The sequence below is a fragment of the Ursus arctos genome, unplaced genomic scaffold, assembly GCF_023065955.2.
Source record: "Ursus arctos isolate Adak ecotype North America unplaced genomic scaffold, UrsArc2.0 scaffold_6, whole genome shotgun sequence".
NCBI lineage: Eukaryota > Metazoa > Chordata > Mammalia > Carnivora > Ursidae > Ursus > Ursus arctos.
This window is the reverse complement of record NW_026623078.1, coordinates 23,984,347-24,012,189: the sequence shown is the minus strand read 5'-3', so window position 1 is coordinate 24,012,189 and position 27,843 is coordinate 23,984,347. Positions and strand designations below refer to the sequence as shown.

Below are 27,843 nucleotides of genomic sequence, written 5' to 3'. Positions count from 1 at the left end.
CTGTCTTCCCTGGCCTCAGGGGACAGAGGCCAGCAGGCTGGGATGGCCACTGGGCCCCCCGGGATTTGTGGTAGGGACTGAGGGCTGGGTATCAGGGAGGAGGGGGAGCCCAGAGACGACAGGTCATGCCAGGCCAAGCCCTGTCAGAAATGGCCCGGTGTGGACTGTTGGGCAGGGCCCGTAATATCAAAACCAGACATTGCCTTAGGATGGAAAGAACATTCTGGATTCTTTGTCACAATCCTTTGCATTTAGGTAAAGGAACAGTGAGGTCCAGATTCATAATTCTTTCCCTTTGTGAAAGCCTTCTCTCATTCGATGAGTGAGCCTCATACTTTTGTGGTGGTTTATTGATGTCACAAACAAAGCATACTTTATTTTTATTTGAACTGGTCAGTTAATACATTTTATGCAAGGCAAACACTTTGTCATGAAATATTTAAATTAAAAATAAATAAGTTAGTTCCATCCTACAGAAATCTCCAGGTGCCACATACAAATGGAGGATATCAGCTATAGACTAAATAAGTTGAAATAAATAGTTTTAGGATACTCTGATTGATAGGTCCAGCATAAATCACCTGCTTTGTCCCTAACTGTGCTCCAGGCCCCATTTTCTAGACTGTGCAAGACTATTTGTCCGTTGAGACTAGGCCCTCATTGAAAGAGCACTCGATGTCCGAATCTCCAAATCACATTCCAACGTGAGGGTTGGGTGCTGAGCATCTAAAATAATGGCTGAAGGGCAGGGATCAACAAGGCCGAAGCCCAGAAGCCCAGGCCTCTTATCTCTCCATGCCTCCTTAACGGTTCACCTGGAGATGTGGAAACGGGTAACTTAGCAAAAGGCGACACGTGGCCAGAGTGGTAACCTATGAATAACGGTTGAGACTGGTAACGTGGCCGAATTCTTCATTGTACCAAGACGTGGCGATTTCCAGCTGAGTCTTAGACTAAGTTCCACCATGGAGTGTTTGATTTTGCTAAATGGGTTAGATTAATTTAAGCTTCTGAATTAGAACACCAGCCTTCTGGGGGCAGAGTTGAGGCTACAAATGACAGATATGCAGGACATGTGCCACTAATGACCTCCACAGGCCGGCATTTCTAACTGACCACTAACTGACCACGCCTGCATCTCAGACTCCACCTCCACACAGCCCTCTAGGCGGCCTCTGCCAATCATCTGCGTTTAGCATTTGAGATGAAAGTTGTTTACTAACCTTGATCCTCCTCTGTGTTCTGAACTATTCTGTGTGAAGGAATAGATACACACACCAGGCACTGAAGCCTGACGCCCTGTGGGTCAGGCACCTTGAGACTAATCATTTAACTGCCTTAAACTGTCATCTATGAAATGGATCAGGACACCTAACTCAGAGCTGTTAGACAGGGAGAATGTATGTAAAGTGCTCAGTGTCATGTCTGACACATGGTAGGCATTTAGTAAATGAGAGCTGTTATTATATTGTCATCATGAGTCTATTGATGTTAACGATGGGACGGATGATGACATTTCCATTAAAAGAAGGAAAGCACGATATTATATATTAGGTTAAACCATATGAAATTGTTCGATTGTTTCTGACCTACAGAGATGGCAATTTCTCCAAGTTCAACCCAATACGTAATGGTGTATTTCATTCAAATCACTTGCTTTTTCCAATTTTATCAAATTTTTCCTTTCAAACATTGCCCCCAGAGACATACTCCTACCCCTCAAAACCTTCCTCAAATCAGTTGCTAAAATAAGCAGAGCAAGGAGTCTGGTGGACTTGAGGACCTAGTATTCAGTTCCAGTAACTGTATCTCCTAATGCCTTGGCTTCTCCATCTATAGACTGGGAATAATTGTGCTTTCTTTAACAGGGGTAATGGATAGGAAAGCACTTTCAAAAGTTAAAATCATTTTGCCAATGCAAGGTATTGTTAATTTCACCAGACTATGCCACTTCAGAAAACATTAGCATTCCACATTTAATTTTTAGTCATGTTTCTCTATAGAAAAGCTGCACATAAAAGAATAGAATTCATGCACTCATGCCAAATGATCGATACTGATCTTGACAACACTGTCAAATGGATATTAGAACTATAAGTAAATATATAGCGCTTTGTCATTAAAAATTGTACCTTGTTAAGATGAAATCAATGTGATAAGAGGAATAGTAAGAACCACTGTGTTTACAAGTGCCTCAAACATCAAGCTCTTATATTTATACCAGAAATCACACACATTAGAACAACTCACAAGGAAGACTGAGGGATTGCCTGCTTCCTTCCTTGGAGGTCTTTAAAATGGGTTGAGAAAGTTTGATTGTGGTGTGGTTTTGCTTAAAGATAGGGATATAACCGCTGTGACCTCCCAAAGCCACTTTCAGACCAATGGCTTTATCGATTCTAAGAAGGCACACTTTTCTTTTGCCTTCCAGGGGAGTTCCTTGCCTGTACCCTAAGCCAGGGCTATTGGTGAGTAAGAGATGGTGACGTGTTTGGACCCGCTACTAGCAGACGTGAATGTGGCTCAGTTCCAATCTGGAAGTTTTCTCCCCCATATGCAGTGAACTTTGGCCAACGCAGGGCACCTGGGGACGGTCACCTCTAGTCAGCCTCAAAGGCACTGTTGGTAGCTCCCACATATTCAGACTTCTTCTTGTGCCTTGTCCACATTTTCCGGAGGATGCTAGGCACACCGCAGGAAGCACTTCCTGTCAGCGGTAGGGAGGCTTCTGCTCCCTGGGGAAGGGTTGGATACTCCTCAGTCATCTTCTTGAGATGTCTGGATCTAAAGAAAAGCCAGGGGTAGGTAGGGAGGACAGTCATTTCACAGAGCCAAACTTTTAATTTTCGCCGTCAAGGAGTAGACCGAGCTCTTACTTCTCCTCTGCTCACACATCCTGTGACCAGGATGGAAGGGTCACTGTTGGGACACACATATGGATGACTTCTTTTGGAGGATCCTTACATGGGGTGAGGGAAGGAGGTGGCTCTGGGCACAGTGGTTCATGGCTCTCAAGTTCTGCTGTTGTCCTAAGTTCTCCTTTCCCACCCCTCCCACTTCTAGACCAACAACCTTGATGGAAAGGGCAAGCTTCCCCCAGCGTTAAGCTATTGAAAGAGTCTGAGCCCTGGGGATGAATCCTGCTGCTCACTGACTGGCCTCAGGCAAGTGACTTAATCTCAGCCAGCCTCAGTTTCCTCATGTACAAAAGGGGGGTAATTTCATCTAACTCACAGGACTTGGGAGGAGAATGAAATAAGAAAGCATTGGGTTCATTGTAGACCTCAATACATGTTTATCTTTCTCCTTACTTCCTCTCCCTAGGTGAAAGAAATGGCCTTACTTTTCAAGAGCCAGCCTCCAGGAACACATGGCAATGGGAACGTCTGAGCTCGGAGAGAAAGGAACCATGGAGAACCCTCTGGACACAGCTACGTGGAGCAGAAAGATTGGTGTGTGCAGCTCAGTAAGCTGTTGAGGGCTCACTCCAGCTCTCAGCAGCAGCTACTGATGGTCAGGGGCATTTGCCGCTAGACCTTCAAACAATTTACATGCCTTTCTGACTTTTCTCCAGTTAGGGCCCGGTCCATTGAGTGACTTCGTTTTTATAATTCTTTCTAGATTTTCTTTTATCTAGAAGAGCTTCACATTGGGCTCTTCCTCCTTGGACTCTAAGCTTCCAAGGCGTGCACCCCTTGGGTTGGTGTTTTAGCCTATGGTTCCTCCAAAGTGCACGTCTCATGTGCTCCCAAGGATGTGTCTTTCCAACTGCTAGATTGTAGGTTTCTTGAAAAACAACAGCCACAGTTTGTGCTAAGTTCTTCACATATCCCATTCTGTTCTCACCATAATACTTCAAAAGGGGTACTATGATCATCCCCATTTTTTGGCTTTTGTTTTGAAATAAGTGAGGACGTGGAGGTTACGATAACTTGCCTGAAGTCATAGCAGGTAAGTGGTGGTGCTGGGCAAGCAAGCAGCTGGGAGCCCAGAGGCCACACCCTGCATCACCCCCTAAGCCACTTTTCTGCTATGTGCGGTATGGACAATAGTGACGGGGGCATAAATGTACATGTTGACTTGAGTCGCAGACGCTTGCTTGCCTTCTTAGCGCAGCCTTGAAGGCAGTGAGGGAGTTGCTGGTGCTGGGGGAGGGGTCTATTTACTCCTGCTACTCCAGCGGCTGGTTCTGGATCAGAGTTAACAGTAACATGGAGGTTATACATTAGGTTTGAAACTTTTGTATCTTGCATATTTCTTTACCTTTGGACAGGAGCCCTTCACCTAATCCACAAGGCATTTCTGACACCGCTGTGCCTACCGGGAGGCTCTGATAATGACCTGTGATTACGTTTATCTAATTAACCAAAAACCCTCCCAAATGACACTTCTCCAAGTCTAAAGAGTGGTGTTAATGAAGTGGAAACCATCAAAAACACTTGAGCTTAATCCTGGGGAAACAGTTGATGAGGCGCTCCAGAGACCCAGGATTATTGCCCTCATTAAAAGGTAATTTAAAGCTGGCATGGATTTCGTGTTAGCATCTTGAGAGTCTGTAAGCCAGGCCACCTGTTACTCTTCTGCGAAGGACCAGGAATGGGTGGTGAGCCCCGCCAGCAGCGGGTGGGGAGACACGGCACTTACCCTCTTGTCAGAACACCTCCATTCTCCGAGCCCGCGGCCGCCGCCTCCAGCACACCAGGGGCTTTCACTGAGATCCGGGCCACCGGAGGAATCTGGGTGGTGTGGGAAGGGAGTGGAAGGTGAGGATGTGGTCATGGTCCCACTGACCGGAGCCAGCTGAAAGGGGGATGGCTCCATCCATCCACCAGCTAGGACAATAGTCCTCACACTTTGGCAGGCATCAAGACTGCCCTGCGGGGCTTGTGAACACCGTGCTGGGCCTGCCTCAGTTTCTGATTCAGTAGGTCTGATGTGGGCCTGAGAACCTGCATTTCTAACGAGGTCCTGGGTACTGCCAGTGCCCGCTCTGAGAACCACCGACCCAGAGAACTTGAGAGAGAGCACAACTCAATCTTACCTGACTACTCTGTACCCTCCCACTCCCCTTGCCTGTGTTCACTTTGTTGCCAGATCCTGCAGATTCGTGCTTTGAAAGACTGCCCAGGTTAGGGCCATCCTCCCCATTTCCTCTGCCCTAGTCTTCAGATCCAGTCACCCGGGACTTCTTTGCTTCCCGCCAGACCCGCCACTAATCCCAGCCCCTCTGGATTTGCAGCCCCTCCCCACTGCAGACTAGACTGAGGCCAACTCTGCAGCCTGTGCTCCCAGGCTCCTCAAAACCCGGCTCCCCCTCACTATGCAGCTTTACTCTGCATCCGCCGTGGCTACTGTGACAGCTCCCGTCCCAGCGGGGCTGGTCCCGCCTCTCCTCATGCTCGTGCTCATCCCCACACAACAACGAATCCTTTCCTCAAGTGCATGCACAGCTCGCATCTCCCCTCGGCTTTTCCTTCACCCTCTGGATGGAGCCTCGTCTCTGCCTGCCCTTCAAGGCCACTTCTTCCCAGAGGCCTTTCCTCAGGCTGGTGGCCTAAGTGGATTTCTCTGCCCTCATGTCCCTTGTCCCCACAGCCGTGAGTACCTACGTGACATGTTTCAGCATTTCACCGGTTCTTTCTATGGTTCTCTTCTTTTTTTAATTTATTTGTTTTTTTAAAGATTTTTATTTATTTATTTGTCAGAGAGAGAGAAGAGAGACAGAGCACAAGCAGGGGGAGCAGCAGGCAGAGGAGAAGCAGGCTGCCCGCTGAGCAAGGAGCATGATGCGGGGCTCGATCCCAGGACCCTGGGATCATGACCTGAGCTGAAGGCGGATGCTTAACTGACTGAGCCACCCAGGCATCCCTCTAGGGGATGTGGTATGGACATATGGACATTCTTGTTTCATATGCTTGTCTAGTCTCCCAGTCCTCAGAAAGGTGGCATGGTGTGTGTCAGGGTCTGGCACTTAATCCCTTTGGTGGCCCTCTGCAGCCCTCCTCAAGGAGGTGATGAGTGCTCAAGAAGCATGTGCTGAATGGAAAAGTAGCTGACGCCCTAGCCAGGGCTAAACCCAGAGTTTGCTTAGTCAATGGGCATACGCTATGCTTTGTTCCTTCACCCCAACCCCATTGAAGGTTTAGGGTCACCACATTCCTGGAATTGCTGGGAAAATCCAGGTTGAGGACATCATGATTAACTGTCCCCTTCTCTCCCTAGCTGGCCAAAGGTTGTGGGCAGAGTTACTGTGCCACCTTGTGGCCTCTCGGGAGCTCTCCTTCCCCATCGTGCCAACAGCCCAGCCCCGGGAACATACGCCCGCCTCTCCTGCTCCAATGTCCTTGGTCCTCCTCCAGTGCATGTCAGCACGGAGTCAGAATTAGCTGTGTAAGCTCTGAATCCCTCTCCCACCCTGGGATAAGGGGCCTCTGATGAGCTGCAGGACCCCAGCATCACTGTCTCAGGCTCAGGGGAAAGAGTCAGTCTTGCTGCCTCTTTGTCACTGTGTCCTCATGACCACCCTATCCCATCCCAACTCGTTCTGCCCTCCCAGATGCAGTTACTTCTCTGCCAGGGGTACTGTGTGAGCCCAGCCCAGAGGTTTGGGGCAGTTAATCCAAGGCTGTGAGTCACCCTCTTTCCCTTAACCTTGGTCTTCCTCCGGCCTAAGCTGCGGGCAGCTCTTTGAGCTGTTACAGCCTGACAATCTGCCTCAGTTTCTCTTGAGTACTAGGTTGGGGCAGGGGACTCCTGATAAAACAGCGTGACCCATCCCTGCCCTCTGTGTGGTTCTCCCAGCACAGGGATGACCTACATGAGGTATTTGGATTAGATTTTCTGCTCAGACGCGGAGTGAAGTGCTTACTGTCCAATTTGTTCCAGAAGGAGGAGGCTGGCCCACACAATCTCCAGGGGCTTTTCTAGTCCTCCTGTGGCACGATCTGCCAATCTGGAGAGCTGTTGCTCACGGAGACCAGGATGCCTGAGCTGACCTCACCTCTAGCCATGATTCTCCCCTTACTGTGCCAACCCAGAGGGTACCCACATTCATGCCCAGAGGAAGGCGCAGGAGATGTGTTTCTTTTTTTTTTTTTTTTTCTGAGCTAAGTCTGGACGTGCACCCCCCTGATCTCCCTTCAGGGAAGGACTGCTGCCCAACCGCTGGGGTTCAGGCAGCAGATGGCTCTCGGCTCCTCCAGGCATGCGTCGGGTGCAGTGGGCCCCTCACCAGGTGACACCTGGGCTGGCGCAGGCCACGTACCATGACGGAGCGAGGAGGAAACAAAGGTTTGGCCATTTGGGCCCATCTCAGGGAGGCTCCCACCAGGAGGTATCTGGTGCGCATGGCAGTTCAGCCTCTGCGCAAGCTGACCTCCCTCCTCCTGCCACAGGTACCAATCCCTAATACAGATCTCATACCCCCTACGCCACATCTCAGAGTCTGCCTCCAGAGACCCTGACCTGGAGCACATGTCCTCCAGAGCTTTCCCGACCAGAGATGCCTGGTGCTTCATGTTTTTACAACGTTTAAGGCCCTTGCAGCTCTTTACCCCCATAGCTGCCCCTGGGAATTAGTCAGGCGTTTCCACCTGGCACGTGCCTACCACAGAAACCACTTCTCTCCCCCAGTGCTTGAGATGTCCACTAGGTAATAATACCTTCCTCTGTCTGCCTAAGAGTTGACTTTCTGGCAAGAAAGAGAGCAACGCCCAGTGGTGTGCTGTGATCTGATAGACTTCAAGAGCAAAGAACCTTCAGGCTTGCCTTTCTGATAATCCTCAGGCCTGAAACAAAGGACTGGGCGAGAAGTCTAAAGCACCACAGATAGAACTAACCAGGCTTATTTTACTTACCAAAGACTTTCCATATGCTCGATTCCCACACAGATTTGATGATTTGGGTTCTGAACTCCCCACTGTAGGGTTGAACAGAGGAGGCATTACTCAGTAGTACTCTGTGTTCTACTTCCCCCCGGCTTCTGCGTCAATGATCTCATCAGCTAATCAACCACAAGCTGGGAGTTTCTAAAGGCCTTTGTGCCAAGCAGCAAAATCAGGCAGTAGGGTCAGGCAATGGGGCAACTGTCGGGTGGGTCACCTGCACCCCTGGCACTCTTCTGGGCGTGTGGTGGGCAGGGAGGGTAGAACTAAGGTCTAATGAAATCATGTGTGTGGAAGCAGTTAGTACTGCGTCTGTGGGCAGTAGCTGCTTGGAGAATGTGCTCTTAGCTTGTCCTTCCTTCCTAAGGAGCTACATTACAAGAGGTTATCAGGAGTTCAGTCTTTACTGCAATTTAGCTTGCTGATCCTGGACACTCGTCTGTGGAAGGGAGCAGAGAAGTCTGCCTGTGTGGTGGGAAGCACAGCTCTATGATGGTCGAGGGTTGGAGATTAGCAGAGTCCTGAGACATTGGCCACAGGAGACTTACGTGAGAACCTTCTTGCTATGCCTTTATTCCTGAAGCCCGACCTACTTCTGAGTAATCTCTACCCTGAAGTCTGCAGCTTCTGAGAATCCAGGTGTTGAGCTGAGGGAGCTGGCAATAGGTGGGGGAAAGCTGGCTTTCAATATAGTCTTTCCTTGGGCAGACATTCCAGAACAAGCCCCATCCTATCACACTATAGCAAATAGAGATGAAACACTCCCCAGCCCAAGGAAGAAAACATTTCAATGGCAATAAAATGAAGTTACAAGACTACCAAGATTAAATCATAACTTACAGTGCTCTGGCATAAAGAATAACAGCAGCTCATAGTTTTGAGTATTTACTGTGTCAGGCACTGTGCTGAGTGTAAAACACATAAGCATTGTCTCATTTAATCCTTACCATAACCCTGTTAAGTAGATATCATAATAGGCCCCTCTTTTCAGACGAGGAAATCGAGGCTTTGGAGATACATAACAGAGGAAGCCAGGTAAGGATGATCTAGGGAATGGCAAACTGCTTTGGGGGTCTTGTAGGGCTGGAGAAACAAGACTGAGGGACACCCTAACTCAATCTGGGAGGTATTTGCCAGGTAGAGACAGGGCAGTCTGCAGGAAGAACAGGGTCAGGGAAGGTCTGGGAAACAGAATATAATGGAGCAGTCACAGAACTGCACTGCAGCTCAGGATTTCTGTGTGTATGGACGGGCAGGGACAGGAGTGTGTCACAGGAAGTGACCCTGGAGAGGTCAGAAGAGAATGGATTCCCGAGGGCCTTGAACATGGTCTGGAGGGCAGTGGGGGTAGGAAGGGGGTAGGAAGGACACTGAAGCAGAAGGATGGCAGAGGCAGATTTCTGCTTTAGATGGACTGCTCTGGTAGCCTTGTAGAGGGAAGAGGGACTGGAGGCTGAGGGCCAGGGTTGGATGCTACACACCAGGGGTGAAGGGGGCCTGAGCCCGGGTAGCCTGAGGTAGGTACCAAGAGGGAGCGATGAGACATATCCAGGAGTTGACATTGTCAGTGTTTAGTATGTGACATGGTGGGTGGAGTGGGGGTGAGGAGGACAAGGGGGTGTTAAGGAAACATCCCAGCTGAGAAAGGAAGACAGGTTTGAAGGAGGAGGACGCATTCCATTTGAACATGTTGATTCTGAGGTGCCTGAGGACATCTTGGTGGAGACGTTCCACGGGCAGCCAATTATCCAGGGCCCAGGAGGTGGTTGTCCCCATTCCGGGCATTGAGGTTCACCTGTTCAGGGCCTCGTGGTGAGAGAGTTTCTCAGCTGGTCTTTGCCTTCAGAGTCCCTGCAATTTCCAAGATTCCTCACAGAATCTTTCTCCCACATGAGAAGGCTACATCATCCAGGAGCCTTCTCCTACAGCTCAGAAAAGAAGCAAGCCCCCAGATCTGAGCTCCCTGGAGACACACATCCTTCTAATGGGAGGATGGAAGACTCCGTGCCCAAGCCTTTCCTGTGGAAAGTGCTGGGTCTGGCTTTGACTCAGAAACCCCTCTGGCATCTATCAGATTGGGGGAGCTGAAGGAATTGAATCAATGCCCAGCTCAATCTTTTTTTTTTTTTTTAAACCTGCCTAGCACATTCCCTGCATGAGCTGACTGTCACATGTTGGGCGGATTCTCTCCATTTCATTACTTACTGTTCTCTTAAACAATAAAAGACTGACTTGGACAGTCGAGCTCCACAAACTACTTAGGAAGGAAAGTGGGCCCTAAGACTAGATGGTTGGAAAGACATTATTCTCTGGGGGGATGGAGGCATTGGCTAAGAAATTAGCAGAACCAAGATTTAATTTCTGTTCTGTTGCTAATAAGCAGTGTGACTTTGTATCAAACAGCTTCTATGGTATCTGTTTCCTTTTCTGTAAATGGGCCTGGGGTGCTTGCAGGTCAGTGGTCCTCTACTTTCAGTGTGCATTAGAATCACTTGGAGGGCTTGTTAAATCAGAGATTGCTGGGCCCCACCCCAGAATTTTATTCAATAGATCTCAGGTGGGACCCCAAATTTACATTTCCAGCAAGTTCCCATGTGATTCTGCTGCTCTGGGGACCCCACTGTGAGAACTACCTGTTTGTCTCTAAATCCTTGCTAATCAATATATTGTCCTTGGACCAACATCATCAGCATCATCGGGAAGCTTTTTAGAAACATAAAATCTGGGGCCCTACTCAGTCTTACTGAATTAAAATCTGCATGAAAACAAGATTCCCAGGAGATTCTTTTGCACATTAAAATTTGAGAAACATGACTGTAAATCCATTTTATGGTTTGTTAGTGAAGATATTCTCTTTTTCTCTTTCTACACACACATGCACCCACCCACCCACCTATATATAGATGCAGAGAAAAATTTATCTCCTCTTAATTTGCAAGGCAGATTGTGGTTTTCCTTATGCTTTCACTCTACATATGTGTATATGTAATCACTTAGCTAGAGAGTATAGCTTGATTTATGCGTTATTATACATCGGATCATAAAAAGAGGATCAGGATGTTACTGATCAAAGAAACCTTAGAGATCCAGTCGAGCATCTATGAAGAAGGAGAGGAGATGGATGGATGAAAAGATATACTCAATGAAGTATAATTTCAGTTCTTACAACAGACAAAATTGTTGACACCCAAATGCCTTCAGAAGGACATCCCAGACTTTCTACTGTGCATTTTGGAGTTAAAATATCACTTACTTTAGGCTGTGGACATAACAGAAATAACCTAAACCGGCAACTAAGGGCAAAATACCATCACAGACTTCAGCGGGCGAGGTGCAGATTCCCATGGAACTGCTTGGGGTGGAGGCCATTTTAAAAAACAGTGAAGGTGAGACTACAAGGTTTCCAGTTTTCAAAACAAATTTGTCCCTAAATTCTTTTTAAAGATTGTTCAAATAGCCCTAAGTCATTCACATTTACAATGGTGAGATCGTAAGATGGCAGTTTATGAAGAGCCTGTATAATTACACACACAGCCTGTAAAATAACGTAAGCTTCTGTCTTCATGAGTCATGTCTACACTAGTTTTCTCTCCCCCAGAACATAATGATTTTCATCTCTCGGACCCAGCAGGGCTTCCTGGGGAGCAAGATGGTGAATGAAAGCGTCCATGCTCGCCCGGGAGTGTTTTTCTGGTAGGTGTTCTGTGTGGCTGCTGTAGGTGGGGCCCGAGAGCAGGTGCACTCAGAGCAGTGACGGCCCGCGCCGAGCAGGGGAGGGGGCGGGGCGGGAAGCGCACGCCCCAGCCACAGGTGCTGCGCTCACCTGGCGGGATGGAGGACGCCAGGGAGGAGCGTGAGGTTGTTGGAAAAGACAAGCCGGGCCGCAGACCCTGCGGCTGCTGGGCTAAGCGCGTCACTGCCCCCCCCCCCCCACGTCCCAGGCAGGTTCCGGGGACTCGATCCAGGTCGCACGTACCAGGTCTGGCCGGGGCTTTGGCAAGGTGGGTTCCCTGCGGCCGCGCGCCGTGGAGCCGGCCGGACCTGCGGCCCTCGCCGTCGCGGCGGTCGCTGCGGTGCGGCAGCAGCTCCAGTGGCCGCGGCGTGTAGAGGTCTGACTCGATCACCACCTGCCGGGAGGAAGGACAGTCAGCTTGTTCCTCTCCTTCGGATCTTCAGATGTACCCTGGGCACACAGTGACTTACTGGAGTTTTCCTTACTCCAGCGAATGCTAGCAGCAGTGGGAGAACTTGGGTTAACTGGCCCCCAACAGTCAACTGTTTTATTTAATTTCACCAGGTGCCGTGGTGCAGGAAGCTGAGGGTCCCCGGGGGTTCCTCACCAGCAGCCCCTTCAGAGTCAGGAGCCTGGGCCATCAGGCCAAAAATGTCACCTGCCCCCCAGGTGCCTGTTCTGTTTGGCAACAGAACAGGCTATTTGAAATGATGACAGTTCTGGAAACCAGGGTCATACAGTCTTTGTGCTAAGTAGACACCCTCGTTTCACCCAGAGGACAGCTTTTTGAATGCTCCAGCAGAAGGAAGACCTGGGGAGAGGACCCAGGGCCCAACTAATTCCCAGGTTCTGGGTGGCTCAGTCGTTAAGCATCTGCCTTCGGCTCAGGGTGTGATCCCAGCATTCTGGGATCGAGCCCCGCATCAGGCTCCTCCGCTGGGAGCCTGTTTCTTCCTTTCCTACTCCCCCTGCTTGTGTTCCCTTTCTCTCTGGCTGTCTCTCTGTCTGTCAAATAAAAAAATAAGATCTTTAAAAAAATAAAAAGAAAGAAGCTGCTGGCAAGACAGTGCAGACAGAGCTCCACATGCTCACATTTCCACCACCTTGCAGAACTCCTGAGTCAGGAGGAGCTGGGAGATGAATTTCCACTATGTATGGTTTGCTAAGTGGAAATTTCAGAAACCCAAACAGAATGCTAAGAGCTAAGGTGTTTTCAGTCATGATCACCTACTGAATAGTTATTTTGGGAAGTATATTAAAAGGAAATACCCCTTTTGTCAGGACCCACCAAAATGGGCCTTAAAAGTTATAATAAACACACTTAAATCATTGAAATGATTTAAATGTATAAACTTGAGACAAATAATACCATATTTTATCTTAATACCGGGAGTGATGAGGGAATCTTAGCAGTTTTGGGCTCATATCCTGCATATTTTTATACATATCCAGGACATTAGGGTCATTCATTCTGAAATTCTTCACTCCTTTGAAGCTGGTTAGGATCTGTATACCGTAGCTTCTCTGAGGTTTGCATTGACTCATTTGCTTGCTCCTTTGGCGGATGTCCTGCAAGGGCACGTTCTGTGCCAGGTCCTGGGCGCTGGGTGCATCTGTGAGTTCGGTGGACCCATCTCAGCCCTTTTTCTCTAGCCTTTGACGGATCCCCCGCGTTTATCCACATAGAACACTTGTGTTGCTTTTGGAGGGTGCTGAGCAAATAAGACTACATTTCTAAATATTAACATAGGGTGGTATTTCAATTTAGTGGAGAAAAATTGGATCTTTAATAAATACTGTTATAATAAATGGCAGGTAACTGCAGGAAATTGATTTGTGTTCAAACTTCTCACACCAAAATATATACCAGACAGATCCAAGATACATGTTAAAAACAACAAACACAAGAAGTGAACGTGGCTCAATACAACATTTGTTACGTATGATGGGGAATGATCCCTATGTATAGAGAACACTTACAAATCAATAAAGAGGAAGAAGACAAAAGAAAAATGGGACAAAAACTAGGAGCTGACCATTGACAATAGAAATACAAATGGTAAACATGACACCACAAACATGAAAAGATGTTGAACGATAATTAAATGCAAATGAAAACGAAGTTGTGTGTGTGTGTGTGTGTGTGTTCGTTCTCTTCTCAGATTGTCAGTGGTGAAGAAGGGAACTCCATTTGCGGTCATGCAGACCTGAATTCACGCCCCAGTCGTGACACTTGGTGGTTCTGTGGAAAGGAGATATTCTTGTGTGTCCTTGCTGTGTGGGGGCAGAGTAAATGCCTATCACCTGTAGGGGTTTTAGTAGCAGAGCTTGCTCTTTCTTCAAGCTACATATTTATCTGCAGAATCAGAGCAGTTCATGTCTCCCAAAGAGGAAACTAGGAGAAGCTGTCACTCTTTGCTCAGTTTACCACAAATAGTCCTTTGCTTAGAAAACTAATATATCCCCAATTTGGTCTTATCTGGGTTAGGAAATTAACTCCTCTCAAGCCCATTTTAGGGCCCAGACTCATTCACCCTGTGCCTTTGGAGAAAGCTGATCATTCAGGAGCGTGTAGGATTAGTACCTTTTCTCCTCTGGGCACTGCAGAAGGTGGGGTTTTTTTTTTCCCCCAATAATTTAAAATATTTATTCCTTTTTCCTCCTAGCTGAATTGAGATATCACTGACACATACGATTTGGTAAGTTTAAGGTGTACAATGTGTTGCTTTGATACATTTATAAACTGTGGTATGATTAGAAGGTGGTGGTTCTGTTGGGCTGGGGCAGTGCTGGGTCCACCCTGTGCCAGCTCAGTGCGGGGTCCAGCACTGACCACCCAGCACTAACAGTCTCCTCTGCGATCCTCCTTACCTTCCTTCCCCGTGGCCCCGTTCTCTGCCATGATGTTGCCCAGAATACTGGAATTTCCTAGATTAATGGTAGTTCGGAGCCCTGTTCCCCTGGACCCTTGTAATATTTGGCCTAAAGGGCTCTCCCCTGGAATGTGACTCTCCAGGTTGAATAGGAGAGACCTGAGCCTCATTATGATACAGAGCTCTTGACTGTCACAGGTATTTCTGATTTTATTTTCATTCTGTCAGCATTCTTCTGAGTGAGGAGGAGTGAGACTGGTATGTTTTCAGACCTACTTTGTACAAGGAGAAAGTAAAGCAGGTAATGAAAGCCTGCGGAGTCCATGAGGGAGACCCGGCATTTCCTCCTCTGAAAGGGAAGCAAATGTTCCCTTTCAGGAACAAGAAACTCCACCTCCGCAATCCTTCTCTGTGCTGTGGGGTGGGAGAAGAGAACCAGCAGGGAGAGAGCCGAGAGGCATTAGCTGCTCAGCGCTCTGCTGGTTGGAGGAGGCTCCCTAGGGATGGGGATGAGGCTGGTTACTTCCCAGGTCATGACTTAGGGCCAAGTGCCCCTTCAGGGTATCTTCTCCAGTCCCCAAAGGATGCCAATAGCAGGAAAGGAAGGAGGAGAGGTGCCCAGTTCAGATTTCCCTTTCTTAGCTGGTCTGGAACTTGTGGTTCTCATTTCCCACAGTAACAGAGGCTCTGAGAGGGCTTAGGGAGGGGGAAGGCCGGGGCAGGGGGGGCGGGGAGCACGTTGGGCCCACCCCAGGAAATGGACACCTGAAAGCCTGGGTTATTTTCTGGTCTCTAGGACACAGTTTGGGGCAGCAGCTGCTGCTGGGCTTAGAACAAACTGGTCTGAGAGTAGGTTGTTTAGCGGCCCCCCCCTCCCCCAGTACAGGAGTAAGCGGGAAGGGAGGGGAGGGTTTAGTGTTGGACTTGCCTTTCCAGCAAACTGCCTTCTGAAAGTAGGGGGGATAGATTAGAGCAATAAACTGCCGCTCCGCTGCTGATCTCTGGTCAGAGCCTGGAAGCAGGGAAGGCATGGGCTAACGCTCAAGCCTCAGGACTCCACTCACTGACCTCTTCAACTCACACTTCTGTTTGCCGGCCTCGGGGGCCAGTAGGGAGTTGGAAAGACAGGTGAGACCTAGGTGATGGAGAATCATCATGATTTAGGGCTGATGGGATCCATAACAACGTTCTAGCCCAACTCCCTAATTTTACACATAGAGAAACTGAGGCCAAGAGAGGTCATGTGTCTACAGGGTCACAGAGTTATAAGGGGCAGAGCCAGGATGAGAGCCATGGTTTTAGGACTTCTAGGTGAGTGCTCTTTATAAGACCCAGAGAAGTGCCTACATCCAGATAAGAAATTTCAAGTGCCATCAATCGCATTTTGAAAAATCAGTAAATTTCCCAATAAGATGGAAATCTGAGGAGATGTGACATTTACAATCCCATATCTCCATCTTTCCTGGCGGTGCTACCACTGCTCATTATGATGGGGCTGGGAATCGATGGCCCCTGGGGGCCTGACTCCATCGTAGAGGTGCTGTGGCACTAAGGATGGTTTAGAGAGGAGAGATCTTTGTAAAGGAAGGAACCTGACTCCACATGGTAGCCCAAGGACAACAGACACAAATAAGAATTTCAGGACAAAGAAAGTCATAAACATTTGTAGATTCAAGCAGTTACAAAATGTAAATATTTTCCTTGGGAACTCAAAGGGAAGCCAAGAGCCAGTCGGACGAGGAAACAAATAATCAGAGACGATTCTTTCTGTAGGACTCACTTCCCTCATCTTAGGTAGACTAAGACCTTTCTTGTCTTTTCTAATTTGAATGTTCTGTACAGCTGGCATTGAGGTTTGCTAGCAAAGGATGAGTCAGGCTGTTAGGGGAAATGAGAAATTCAGAGGAGAGCTCAAAGGCCAGAGGGCATTACTAAGTTGTCTCACCTGGGGGAAGACTGCATCGTTGAAGACAAGACCCAGCTTCTAATTTTTTTTAAATCAAAAGCAAATTTTAATATGTATTCATATACTTGAGTCATTTTTTTTCCCTCTGAGTAAAAATATTTTGGAGAGGGAAAGTCATAAACCATTAACATAACTGTCTTTCTCAAAAATTTCCACTCCCAGGAAACCTGAGAGCATGGTTCTACAGGGCTGCCAGAAGTCAAGTGGCTGAAGTTCCAGAAGGCTGTGCCCCGTATTTTGGTTGGTTTGATATCTCATCCCCTGTGGTTTCATCCCCACCACTGAGAGTTGTCTCCTTTATTTAGGTTCGAAATCTCCTGAGGATTTTCTTCCCTAGAACTTACTTAACTATTAGAAAGTATGGTGATTTAGTTTCCATTTTAAAAGCTTTTGTAAATATTGTTCTGTCCTTACAAAGCCAGTAGATATTGGTATTAGTGATTCAGACAGGAACATTGTTTAAGGTTAAAAATTTAAGGGGCGCCTGGGTGGCTCAGTTGTTAAGTGTCTGCCTTCGGCTCAGGGCGTGATCCTGGGATCGAGCCCCACATCGGGCTCCCTGCTCGCTGGGAGCCTGCTTCTTCCTCTCCCACTCCTCCTGCTTGTGTTCCCTCTCTCGCTGGCTGTCTCTCTCGGTCAAATAAATAAATAAAACCTTAAAAAAAAAAAAAAAGAAATTCAAGGCAAGAACTTGGTTGAGAACTAAATATTCCCAATTCCCAAGGGATCTTTCTGGAGTCATGAATGATTTGTGGCTCCTTCAAATCCAGAGTAATGCCAGACTCAAGCCCCTTGACCGAAAAGTCTGTCGTGAAACTTTTCTTAAACTGTAATCACCTACAAAAAACCCCTTTCCTTTCCATTTTTAAAAAGATTTATGTATTTATTTTAGAGTGCAAGTACAAGTGGGTGGAGGGACAGAGGGAGAGAGAGAATCCTGAAGCAGCCTCCCCACTGAGCACAGAGCCTGAGGCAGGGCTAGATCCCAGGACCCCAAGATGATGAACTGAGCCGAGATCAAAAGTTGCCTGCTTAACTGACTGAGTCACCCAGGTGCCCCTCCCTTTCCATTTTTGGTAACACCCACTCCTTGAAAGTCAGGAGCATTTTTATTGTAGACTGTGGGCTTCAGTTATCAGGGACCAGGAGAAAGGTCAGAATTTCTTGCCCTACTATAAAGAAATTTTCCATCCATTAAAAGCCCCTTTCTTTCCTTTTCTTTTTGTTTTTTGTTTGTTTGTTTGTTTGTTTTTAAGTAGCCTCCACGCCCAGCACAGAGCCCAAGGCAGAGCCTGAACTCAGGACCCTGAGATCAAGACCTAAGCTGAAATCAAGAGTCAGGTGCTTAACCAACTGTACCACCCAGACACCCTCATTTTCTTTCTTAATGTAAAATATTCTCAAAAGTCACTAAAAAAATACAATGACAGAAAAATGTGCCAAAGACATGAATTAGGAACCTATAGTGAAAAAATATCAAAATGCCTGAAAAGATGAAGAATGATATTGATAATTAAAGAAATGCAAATTAAAACAAGATATTTTCACCTATCAGATTATCAAAGATTAACAACACTGATGATGTACAGTATTGGCTTAGGTGTTTTGGTAAAGGTGCTTTAAAACACAGTTGCTAAGAATTTGGCAGGGGATATACATTTTTTTCAATGTTCATATCCTTTGAGCATTTTCTTTTTTTTGAGATATAATTGACATATAACATTAAGGAGTACAACGTGTTGATTTGATGACCAAGGATTTTCATATCTGTGAATTTATCTTCAAAAACATTTGCTTATGAAAAATATGTTCAAGGATATTCCTTGTGGCATTGTTTTAGTAGAATTTTGTTAAATAATCTAGAAGACTTCAGATGTGATTTGGGTAGAAAATTATAGTACATTCATATAATGGCATGGTATGCAGCTTTGATGAAGAATGAGGTAGATCTATAAGTATTAGCTGGCATGTAAAAATGTTCAAGACTTACAGTTTAGTGAAAAAAGCAAATTGCAAAACAGTACATTATTGAGCAATGGAGCACAATAATGATACGTTAGTGTATGGGAAAATTTCACTTATAAAGCGCCAATACTAATTGAATGCTTGGTGTGTGTCAGGCTCTAGACTAAGCACTTTACATGTGTTAAATCATTTGCTCCTTCCAATGGTTCTTGAGATAATGTGCTCCTATTATTGCCATTTGAATACTAAAGAAGGTGAGTCCCAGTATGGTGGGCAACTTGCTCCAGGTCACCTAGCTAGAAATGGATAGAACTTGAATTTAAGTCCAGGCAGTTGGACTCTTAAGTCTATATACCTAACCGTTATGTTCCACAGCTTCTTAGAATTTTCTGATACTGTATTTTATATTGTCATAGTATTTGAAATTTCATAACGGGCACATACTACTTTGGGAATTTAAAAAAAAGTAATGTTTATGAAAACAACAACGACTAAAACCCCATATCATTCCCAGGACGCTGAAAAAAATTCTTTTTAATGGTGACTAGGCCTTCAAAAACTGAAATACTTAGAAAATCAAAATGCTGTTCCACGAAAGATTGTGATAGAAATTGAAACTCCAACATAACCAAGAGGAAACCATTTGCAGTTGAACCTTTTTAGTGAAAGTACGAAGATGGATTGACAACTTTTGTATAAAGAAATCTGTAAGTAAAATGAGAAATTTACAGCATTCTTTGGCTCTAATGACATGTGACCTAATTTTAAGGTAATGTGAATGCTTATAGAGTAGCAAAAGATAATGTAAAAAAATGAAAATTGATGTTAGTAGGGTTGGAGGTAAATGGAAAAGCATTGCTGGAAGCCTGGCAACTGTTCAGAATTCCTGGTGATGTGTGACAAAGCTGTAAGCAGAAACCATTTTTTTAAAAAAAAATCACCATTCTCCACATCTAGCATAGTGTCTCTTACACATAGTAGGAATGAAAATAGTGGATGGATGAATGGATCAAGGGATAGATGAAACTATTCTTATCCTTTTACTTGTTAATTTACCCTGGAATTAATCCAAAAGATTAGTATTTTGTACAAATTAATTGCAATGCTATTTATAATAGTGAAAAAATGGAACCTCACAAATGCCAACAATAGGAGAACACCTAAGTCAGGGATACTATACTCATCGTGGACTCTATTTAAATAAGAACACAATTTTTTTAGAGAATGAGATTTACTCTATGTGTCTGGGGAAAATGGCAGAATAGGAGCTGTTTGCTGTCTGGTAGACATTTGTCAATTATTTTGGTGAAGGGGAGGACAGGAAATCGAGCAGCCGCAACATGCCATAGAGAAAAACTTCCTGGCTATTGAGAGCAGGGGAGAGGAAGTGAAGAAGCTAGATGATGCTTTTGTAATGAAAACCAATAAAAGGGATCAAAATTGAAGTTGTCCTTACATTCTTGGTCAAGAGGTGTTGAGAGCTTTTGACTCTTCTTCTGGCTGGACTGGACACTGCAAAGAGAGAGAAAGGAATGGTTTTAGAGAACGTTGGTAAAGCTGATGTAGCCTCAGAGAGCGTTGCACCTGGAGTGGGGAGGGGTGCGGAGGAGGGGAAGTGGGGAGAATAGGCAGGGTGTAATTACAATTTTAGATGTTACTTGGCTGAGTGCACCAAAGTTCATAGCAGTATTATTCACAATAGTCAAAAGGTGGAAGCAACTCAAATGTCCACTAACAGATGAGTGGATAAACAGAATATGGTATATACATACAATGGAATATTATTCAGCCTTACAAAGAAATAAAATTCTGATACATGCAGTAGCATGGATGAACCTTGAAAACATTAAGCTAAATGAAATAAGCTGGACACAAAAGGACAAATATTGTATGAGTCCACTTATATGAGATACCTAGAGTATTAAACTCAGAGACAGAATGTAGAACAGAGGTTACAAAGGCGTTGGGGGAAGAAGGTCATGGGGAGTTGTTATTTAATGGGTAGAGAGTTTTGGTTAGGGATGATGAAAGTTCTGGAAACAGATTGGTGATGTCTGCACAACAATGTGAATGGACCTCATGCCACAGAGCTGTACATTTAAAAATGCTTAAATGGTAAATTTTATATCATGTATGTTTTACTACAGTAAAATCTTTAAAAAATCAATTAACTATTAAAAAATGTTGGTTGGAAGAAGGTGTATATTTTGTTGAAAATGGAGTTACTCAGGTATCTCTTTTCCATATTGCTACTAGAATGATTTACTTGGAACTGAAATCCCACCACGTCACTGCCCTGCCTAGAACTGAGATGACTCCTTGTCACTTATCAGATAAGTGATCAGATGAGTGCTGGGTGGTGTTATTTTCTTCAGAGCACCTACAGCCATGATACCTGGGGTACAGTGTGCTAGTTAATAGCCAGGGTTCCCAAATCCTTTCACTTGAGTGTGAGTCAGAACTGGACCACTTGCCACTTATGTGACTTGGTCAAATTACCCATCCTCTCCACACTTTCCTCTCCTCATCTGTAAGACAGGGGGAATTAATGGCACCCACCTCAGAGGTCTGTGACAAGGATGAAATGAACTAATATTTATAAAGCCCTTGGTCCAGTGCCTGGCAAAGAGTAAGTTCCCAGGAATCAATGGTGGTTATTATGATTTTCCTCCATCTCTGCAAGCTGAAGGCAGGTAGAAAGAATAGGTGATAACTTTTAGATCTGACAGCATTCCATTAGGATTTCTCTTTCTGGAGTTTTCTGCATTTCCTCCTGCTCTTCCCTGATCCCTCTCCCCAACCACTCCCCATTGCTGTTTATCCTCAAGGGAATTATTTTGAATGCTGTGGTGCCCTAGAATTAAACCCCCTCTGGTGTGTCTCAGGAAATAACTTCTGGTGTAACTTCTTGGTAAAACCACAGCTTTTATCTTTTGTATTTACTGTGAATTGTGTCTATGAATTTTTTCCCTTAAAGGGCTCTCTTTCTCTCCAGAAGGTAAAAATCCACACTTGTCCTCAGTTAATAGACTTGATATCTTTGTCCCATCCCTTTAAAATATTTCAGTAACACTCTAACACTTGCTGCTGCCATATTTTTGTGAGACATTAAGACGGCTCCGCTAAGAAATACATATAAATATTAACTTGACCCCAATATATGTATGTGTGTGTGTACGTTGGAAAGAAGGATATAACACAACATTAGAAAGGTAATAATTGCTCACGTTGAGCTTTACCAGGTGATGGCTTACTTGCCTTATCTCATTCACTCCTTATAGCAACTCTGTGAGCCAGGTACTCTGCTTTATCTCTATTTTAGTGGCGGGGATACTGAAGTTAGGGGTCACACAGTTGACAGTGGAACAAGGCCCTATACTCTTAACCATTGGCCACACTGCCCACGCTGCTGAAACTGTGCCCAGAAAATGTGTTGGCCATTTTGGTCATGCTAAATGATAGCGTTGGGAAAAGGGCAACCCAGGGAGAACTATAACCTTGTTAGATAAAATTAAGCCACCTTCTACTTCTGTAGGCAAGGAATGTGGGGATGTATTGAAGAGTTACCAATCTCTCTTATAAGCAGGGACTTAAGAAGAGCTAGCACTGTCTACTCTCACTGAAAGCCCTCTGCTTGATAGCTTTGGAGAAAGCAAGAGGAGGCAGAAAAGGAAGTAGGAAGAGGTGAACTTCTTCCATTCATGGTCTAAGGTAAGACTGCAAATACTCCTTTTCTAGAGAACAACTTCCTGAGCAGTGAAGTGTCCATGAATACCAATGAATACTTGGTTTATGACCAGGAGATGGCCATGAATGAAAATGGCAAGAAAGGAATACAGGATTAAATATTGATCTTTGACTGAACATAATCATTGCTCTAAATATGGAACAAGAATAGAAACCATTTTTTAAGTGATGTATTTAATGGTGCTTACTACATGCTGGGTACTGTTCTATATGCTTTATATGTTTTATCTGTATTTCCATCCCCCCCCATAACAACCCTGGGAGGTAAATTCTAGCTCTTTCTTTTACAAAAGTGGAACCTCGGGCCCAGAGAGATGAAGCAGCCTGCCCAAGGTCACACAGTGCAGAAGTGGCCGCAGTCTCTTGACCACTATGCTAAGCAAATGGAGTCACAGGCCCTGTTTTAAATGCTTTTATTCAGGTGAAGTGTGACATTGCTCCTGAATTGTTGAATAAGTTTTTAATTAAAAAGGGCTATTCGGCTTTGAATTTTTTTCTTCCTTTAAAAATTGCTAACTGGAAAAAAATGACCGGAAATAGAGACATATTTTAACATTTTCATATTTGCTTCCAATTTGTTTTTTCTCATGTAAAAGAAATAAAGAATTAGGCAAATTTCAATTCCCTTTCTATTCTCCCCTAATTCTTCTTCTGTCCCTCTCCAGGGCTAGTAAGATCACTAATTTTATCTGCATCTTTCCAGCCTATGTTTTCATACTCTCTCTGAATATGTATCCATAAGTTGTTTTGTATTGCCAGATATAGTAATTGTTATCATACATATAAAATTTCCAGCCAGCCTTTTTCGTTCCCACTCAACATTATGTTTTTGAGATCTGTGTCCATATACATAGATCTACTTCATCCCTGTTGACAACTGTGGAATATTCCATAGTACGATGACACCACATTTTACCCCCTCCCCTCCTCAAGGACACTGAAGCTGTTTTCAATTTTGTCCTCCTAGAATCAATGCCACTGTGAACATCTGTGAGCAAGAACATCTAGAAGTGGAACTGCTGGGTCAGAGGGTCAGCTTTGACTTTCCAGGTACTTTTCAGAGGCTCCAGACAGACTTCCAACTCCTGCACGTGGGCAGACTCCTTGCTCTTTTTTTTCTCTCTCTCTATGTGGCAATAGATGTCAAAAGCTTTATTTATGTTCTGTTGGTGTCTCTTTGTGACCAGGCGGAGTCTCTCCCCTCCCCCCTGAGCAGTGGCCCTGTCAGTGGCTGACACGGGAAGAAGAAAGGGGTTGTTTGAACAGGGGGTCACAACACCAGCAAACATCCAGCCCCCTTCATTCAAGTCTGACAATGAGACCAGGGCTAAGCCAGAGTCCCAGGCTCTTCCACCAAGGCAGGGACTGTGGGGAGAGAACAGAAGGAGCAGGAAAGAGGACTGAGCTTTGGAGGGGGCGAGGGAACTGTCCAGTAACCAGACACCTGCCGTCCGCTGAGCTCGCACACAAAGCCCTCCGTGGGACTTGACACCATTCACCCCGAGCACAAGAGCTGACAGAGTCACACGTTTTGGCGGCGCGAGTTCTGGGTGAAGTTTGGGAGCAGGGGCCCTGGGATCTGTGTTAGAGGCCAGCCCGGGTCAGGGCATTATCTGACCACTTTATTAGATTTCAGGCCCCTGCCGGGAGTATTTCTCCTCACCTTTGATGGCATCGTTAGAAATCCTACTTTTGAGCCAGCTGGTTCTCATTTCAGAGCCCACTTGCTCATTGGAGAAGAAGAGAGAATCTCTCTAGCTGCCCTGGGAATTTTGTTTTCATCTCTGTTTCCTAAAACAATGGCTTGCTGTCACTTTCACTCGGCATATTGGGTTACCAGGACTGAATTAAGTGGAATTGGGAGCATTTAACTGCCCTCATGCCCCCACCCCTTTGATGGATTGTTTCTCAATGACTGATATTTATCCATGTACCTCCTTTTCCGAAACAAGCACAACAATAACAGATACCATCACAACAGAGAGCCCATCCACCCCTCCGAGAGAGACCCGAGGATAAGCCATAGTAAAACAGCACGTGATTGTCCTTCACCTCCGGCAGAAGGTGCCGCGGTGAGGAAACGTCAAGGGCAATTTCACTCACCCTTGGAAGGGATCACGGTGGTGAAAACTTCTATATTTTCATCACTGCAGCTGTAAATCTGATGCATCGTTTCAGCCTTCTCTCCCCCAAAGTGCCGGGAACCGGAAGCCTCTCTCCGAACCCCTAGTCGCGAGGTTTCCTAATCCAGTCTGGCTCGGGGATCATTGTGCAGGTCCACAAAAGACAGGCTGCTGCTGTGATCTCATCTCATTCCAGAGTCTTCACTGCAACATTTTCTAATCCCATCTGTCTTTTTTTTTTTTTTTTTTTTTATGAATCCTATTATTGTAAACCTTTGATTGAGCGTGGAGGCTTCAGTCCCCTCCCAGCCAGGACGTATTTAACATTTTTATTTTGCCGTGTCTGCCGCAGTGATTTTGGAAGTCTTTTGTGAAGTAACGATGAAGTGAAATCGCCGACTCGGTTAGCGCCAAGCTTGGCTGGAGAATCTCACCGAAAAGGAAACGTGAATTTTGGTCCCAGCAATTACCCTTTTCATTTCAGAAACGAAGGGGGCTTTTTTTTTTTTTCCCCTTCCTCCAGAAGAACTGGATATTCAATAATTTGTTGTGTGTTGATTTGGCTTCCTTCTAAGTTTCTATTTTAAACAAAAGGACTGTTTCTCCAGAGCATTCTCGCCTCACGCCAGTACATGACAAGGCTGACATTTCTAGAGAGCGGTCTATTTTGCGTCTCCTTGTACAGCCCTTCAGGTGCTTGCAGAGACATGGTAACAGCAGTGCCCTGACACCCAAGGTGGCACAGGAAGATTCGATTTTCAAGAAGATTGTATTTTTATTACCCTAAACACCCTAGTATATATTATTCTATATATTCTATTATCCTCTATTTATATAGAATAATATGTATCCTATATTTCGTTTTATATATGCTATGTATACACACACAAATAAGGTATGTCTGAAATTATGTCAAACCCACTGTCCTTCATTATGCCGTGTCAGACTTATTTCTTCATATTGATAATGATGATGTAATCATATTAACACTGATAGTTGGCATTTATTAAATGCTTGCTAAGAGCTAGGAAGCGTGATGTATGATCTCATTTAATGTCTACAACCACCCGATGACACTAGCCATTATTTTTGCCATTTTGTAGGTGAGGAAACTGAGGCATGAAGAGACTGAGTAATCTGCCCAAGATTAAAACACCAAGTTCATGGCAGAATAAGGATTTAATCCCTAATTTGACTCCAAACTCTGTACTTAATCATTAAATTATACTCCATTCTTTACCTTTGAAGCCTTGCCACCTACTTTGAACCTGGGGGTTCAAAGGCCCCCTTAAACTTGGACTTGGTGTCCACTGCTATTTCTATGATAGACAAATTTGGGGCATTTATTCATCAGTTAGTTGTCAGTATTACACTTATGTCTCAGAATTGCACCTAGCCATAGAGGATGGCTCTGGGAATCCTTGTCTATTCTGCCTGAATTTGTCCCCTTGACACTTAGACACTTAAACACCTAACCCAAACTGCTGCCTCCTGGGAACAGAAATTGGGCCTTAGACTGGGGCCAGAGGGAAGGTATATGCTCTCAATATCTACGTGGTTTTCGGGGCTAATGGGGGTGAAATTGAGGGGAAGCCAGTGGAAATAAATGGAACCGATGATCTGGATAGGGCCTGAGGACTGAATGTAAACCCAGGGTGACGAGTTTTAGCTGGGGGAGGGGAGCAAGCGCTTTCACCTTGACCCATACTTGTTGGGTCTGTGGTTACTTGTACAGGTGGGCGAGAGGCAGTGCGAGGGATGGAGGGTTGGGGGTAAGCGAAGTATTGGAAGAGTGAGGGGTGGGTGTGGAGAATTGAGAAAGAGCATAAAGAGGCAGAGATAAGGGAGGGATAGAAAAATGGTCCAATTTGATAGTTTTCAATGAGATACCTTGGTCTCTATCTGATAAGTGTCCTTTTTGTTTAAGTAGGTTTTGGTCATTGTCAGTTAAAAAGAGTACTGTCTAAAAACACATCTATAAATTTTATAACCTCCACAGTGATTAAATTTTTAAATAATAGAAAATTTAGAGGAATATCTAAATAGAAAGCAAGATCCAAAATTATGTTAACAGACTGAAATTATGTTAACAGACTGTAGGTAATAAAACATACATGGAATTTAATAAAACTAAGTATAAACATTTACTTTTACATTAAAAAAAACTATGTAATACAAAATTGGGGTGACCTGGTTTAGCAGCATTTTATTAAAAAGAAACCTGAAGTTTTGGTTAACCACACGCTTAATAAGAGGTAATAGTAAAGGGTAGGAGCTAAAAGACACAAATGTAGTTTCAAGGACCTGATGCTAAATTAAAATTAAGAACCTTCTAGGGTATGCAGAAGCCAGTCAAGGTCACCTGGATTTAATCTCAAGGAATCCAGGCTGGATTAGGTTTTTTCTAAGAAAGCCCAAATTTAATCAATTAGACTATATTGTATTACATCTAATGAATCAGCCTGAATACAGAACTAAATGAGCTAATGTAATGAAACACACCCAGAGAAAAACAATTCTTAAGAAATCATTTTTACCTGTTGCAAATATTTTTGAAGTAATAAAAATAATACACGCTTATTATAACACATTCAAAAATTATAGATGGGTATACAGAAAAAGTGAAATCTACTTCCCCTATTCTAGCCTCACTTCCTAAAAGCAATCATTGTTTACAGATTGGTGGTGCATTTCCAGATTTGTTTATGCTTATTTATATATATAAGTGTATATATATAATTTAAAAAATAGAAGTGGAGTCCTACTACACATACGCACGCATATGCATGCACTCATTCATGTGTGAACACATATAGTTCCCATTTTAAAAATAAATGTGCAGAAGACTACTACGCTATAAGAATTTATCCACTCCTTTAAAAAAAAGATTTTATTTATTTATTTGAGAAAGAGAGAGAGAAAGAGCCTGGGGAGGGGGAGGGGCAGAGGGAAACACAAACTCCGCACTGAGCAGGGGCTAAGCCTCCCTTAGGGCTTGATCCCAGGACCCTGGGATCATGACAGGAGCCCAAGGCAGACACTTAGCCCACTAAGCCACCCAGGTGCCCCTAGCTACTCCTTTCTTTCTTTCTTTCTTTCTTTCTTTCTTTCTTTCTTTCTTTCTTTCTTTCTTTCTTTCTTTTTTTTTTTAAGATTTTATTTATTTATTCGACAGAGATAGAGACAGCCAGCGAGAGAGGAAACACAAGCAGGGGGAGTGGGAGAGGAAGAAGCAGGCTCCTAGCGGAAGAGCCTGATGTGGGGCTCGATCCCATAACGCCAGGATCACGCCCTGAGCCGAAGGCAGACGCTTAACCGCTGTGCCACCCAGGCGCCCCCCTAGCTACTCCTTTCTTGATAGACCTATAGCTTATTTCCATTTTTAAAAAATTAGAAACAGTGCTGCAAAGAACATCCTTACGTATGTATCTTTATACATGTCTTCTTTTTTGTAGACTGTGTTTCTAGTGGTGAGAGTGTGGGTCATAGCATATGGGTATTTAAAATTTTGAGGACATTTTTCACATTGCCTTCCAAAACTTCTGCCTCCATT

General features: G+C 45.0%; 1 protein-coding gene across 1 annotated transcript; it reads right to left on the bottom strand.

Annotated features, from left to right (window-relative positions):
• Positions 1-360: 360 nt before the first annotated feature.
• On the bottom strand, positions 361-24,734 carry VXN (vexin). Its single transcript, XM_026516403.4, has 6 exons — positions 24,271-24,734; positions 19,877-19,932; positions 11,860-12,010; positions 7,857-7,918; positions 4,645-4,736; positions 361-2,784 (listed from the first exon to the last, which is right to left on the bottom strand). Exons 1-6 carry the CDS (start codon positions 24,335-24,337, stop codon positions 2,601-2,603), a joined length of 612 nt encoding a protein of 203 aa, XP_026372188.1. The 5' UTR covers positions 24,338-24,734; the 3' UTR covers positions 361-2,600.
• Positions 24,735-27,843: the final 3,109 nt, after the last annotated feature.

Excerpts from the sequence above, each read along its gene's own strand:
- VXN (XM_026516403.4), bottom strand. The coding sequence starts at position 24,337 with ATGCATCAGATTTACAGCTGCAGTGATGAAAATATAGAAGTTTTCACC. Across the intron at positions 19,933-24,270 it reads CACCGTGATCCCTTCCAAGG|TGTCCAGTCCAGCCAGAAGA; the intron begins GTGAGTGAAATT and ends CTCTCTTTGCAG. Across the intron at positions 7,919-11,859 it reads CAAAGCCCCGGCCAGACCTG|TGGGGAGTTCAGAACCCAAA; the intron begins GTACGTGCGACC and ends TCAACCCTACAG.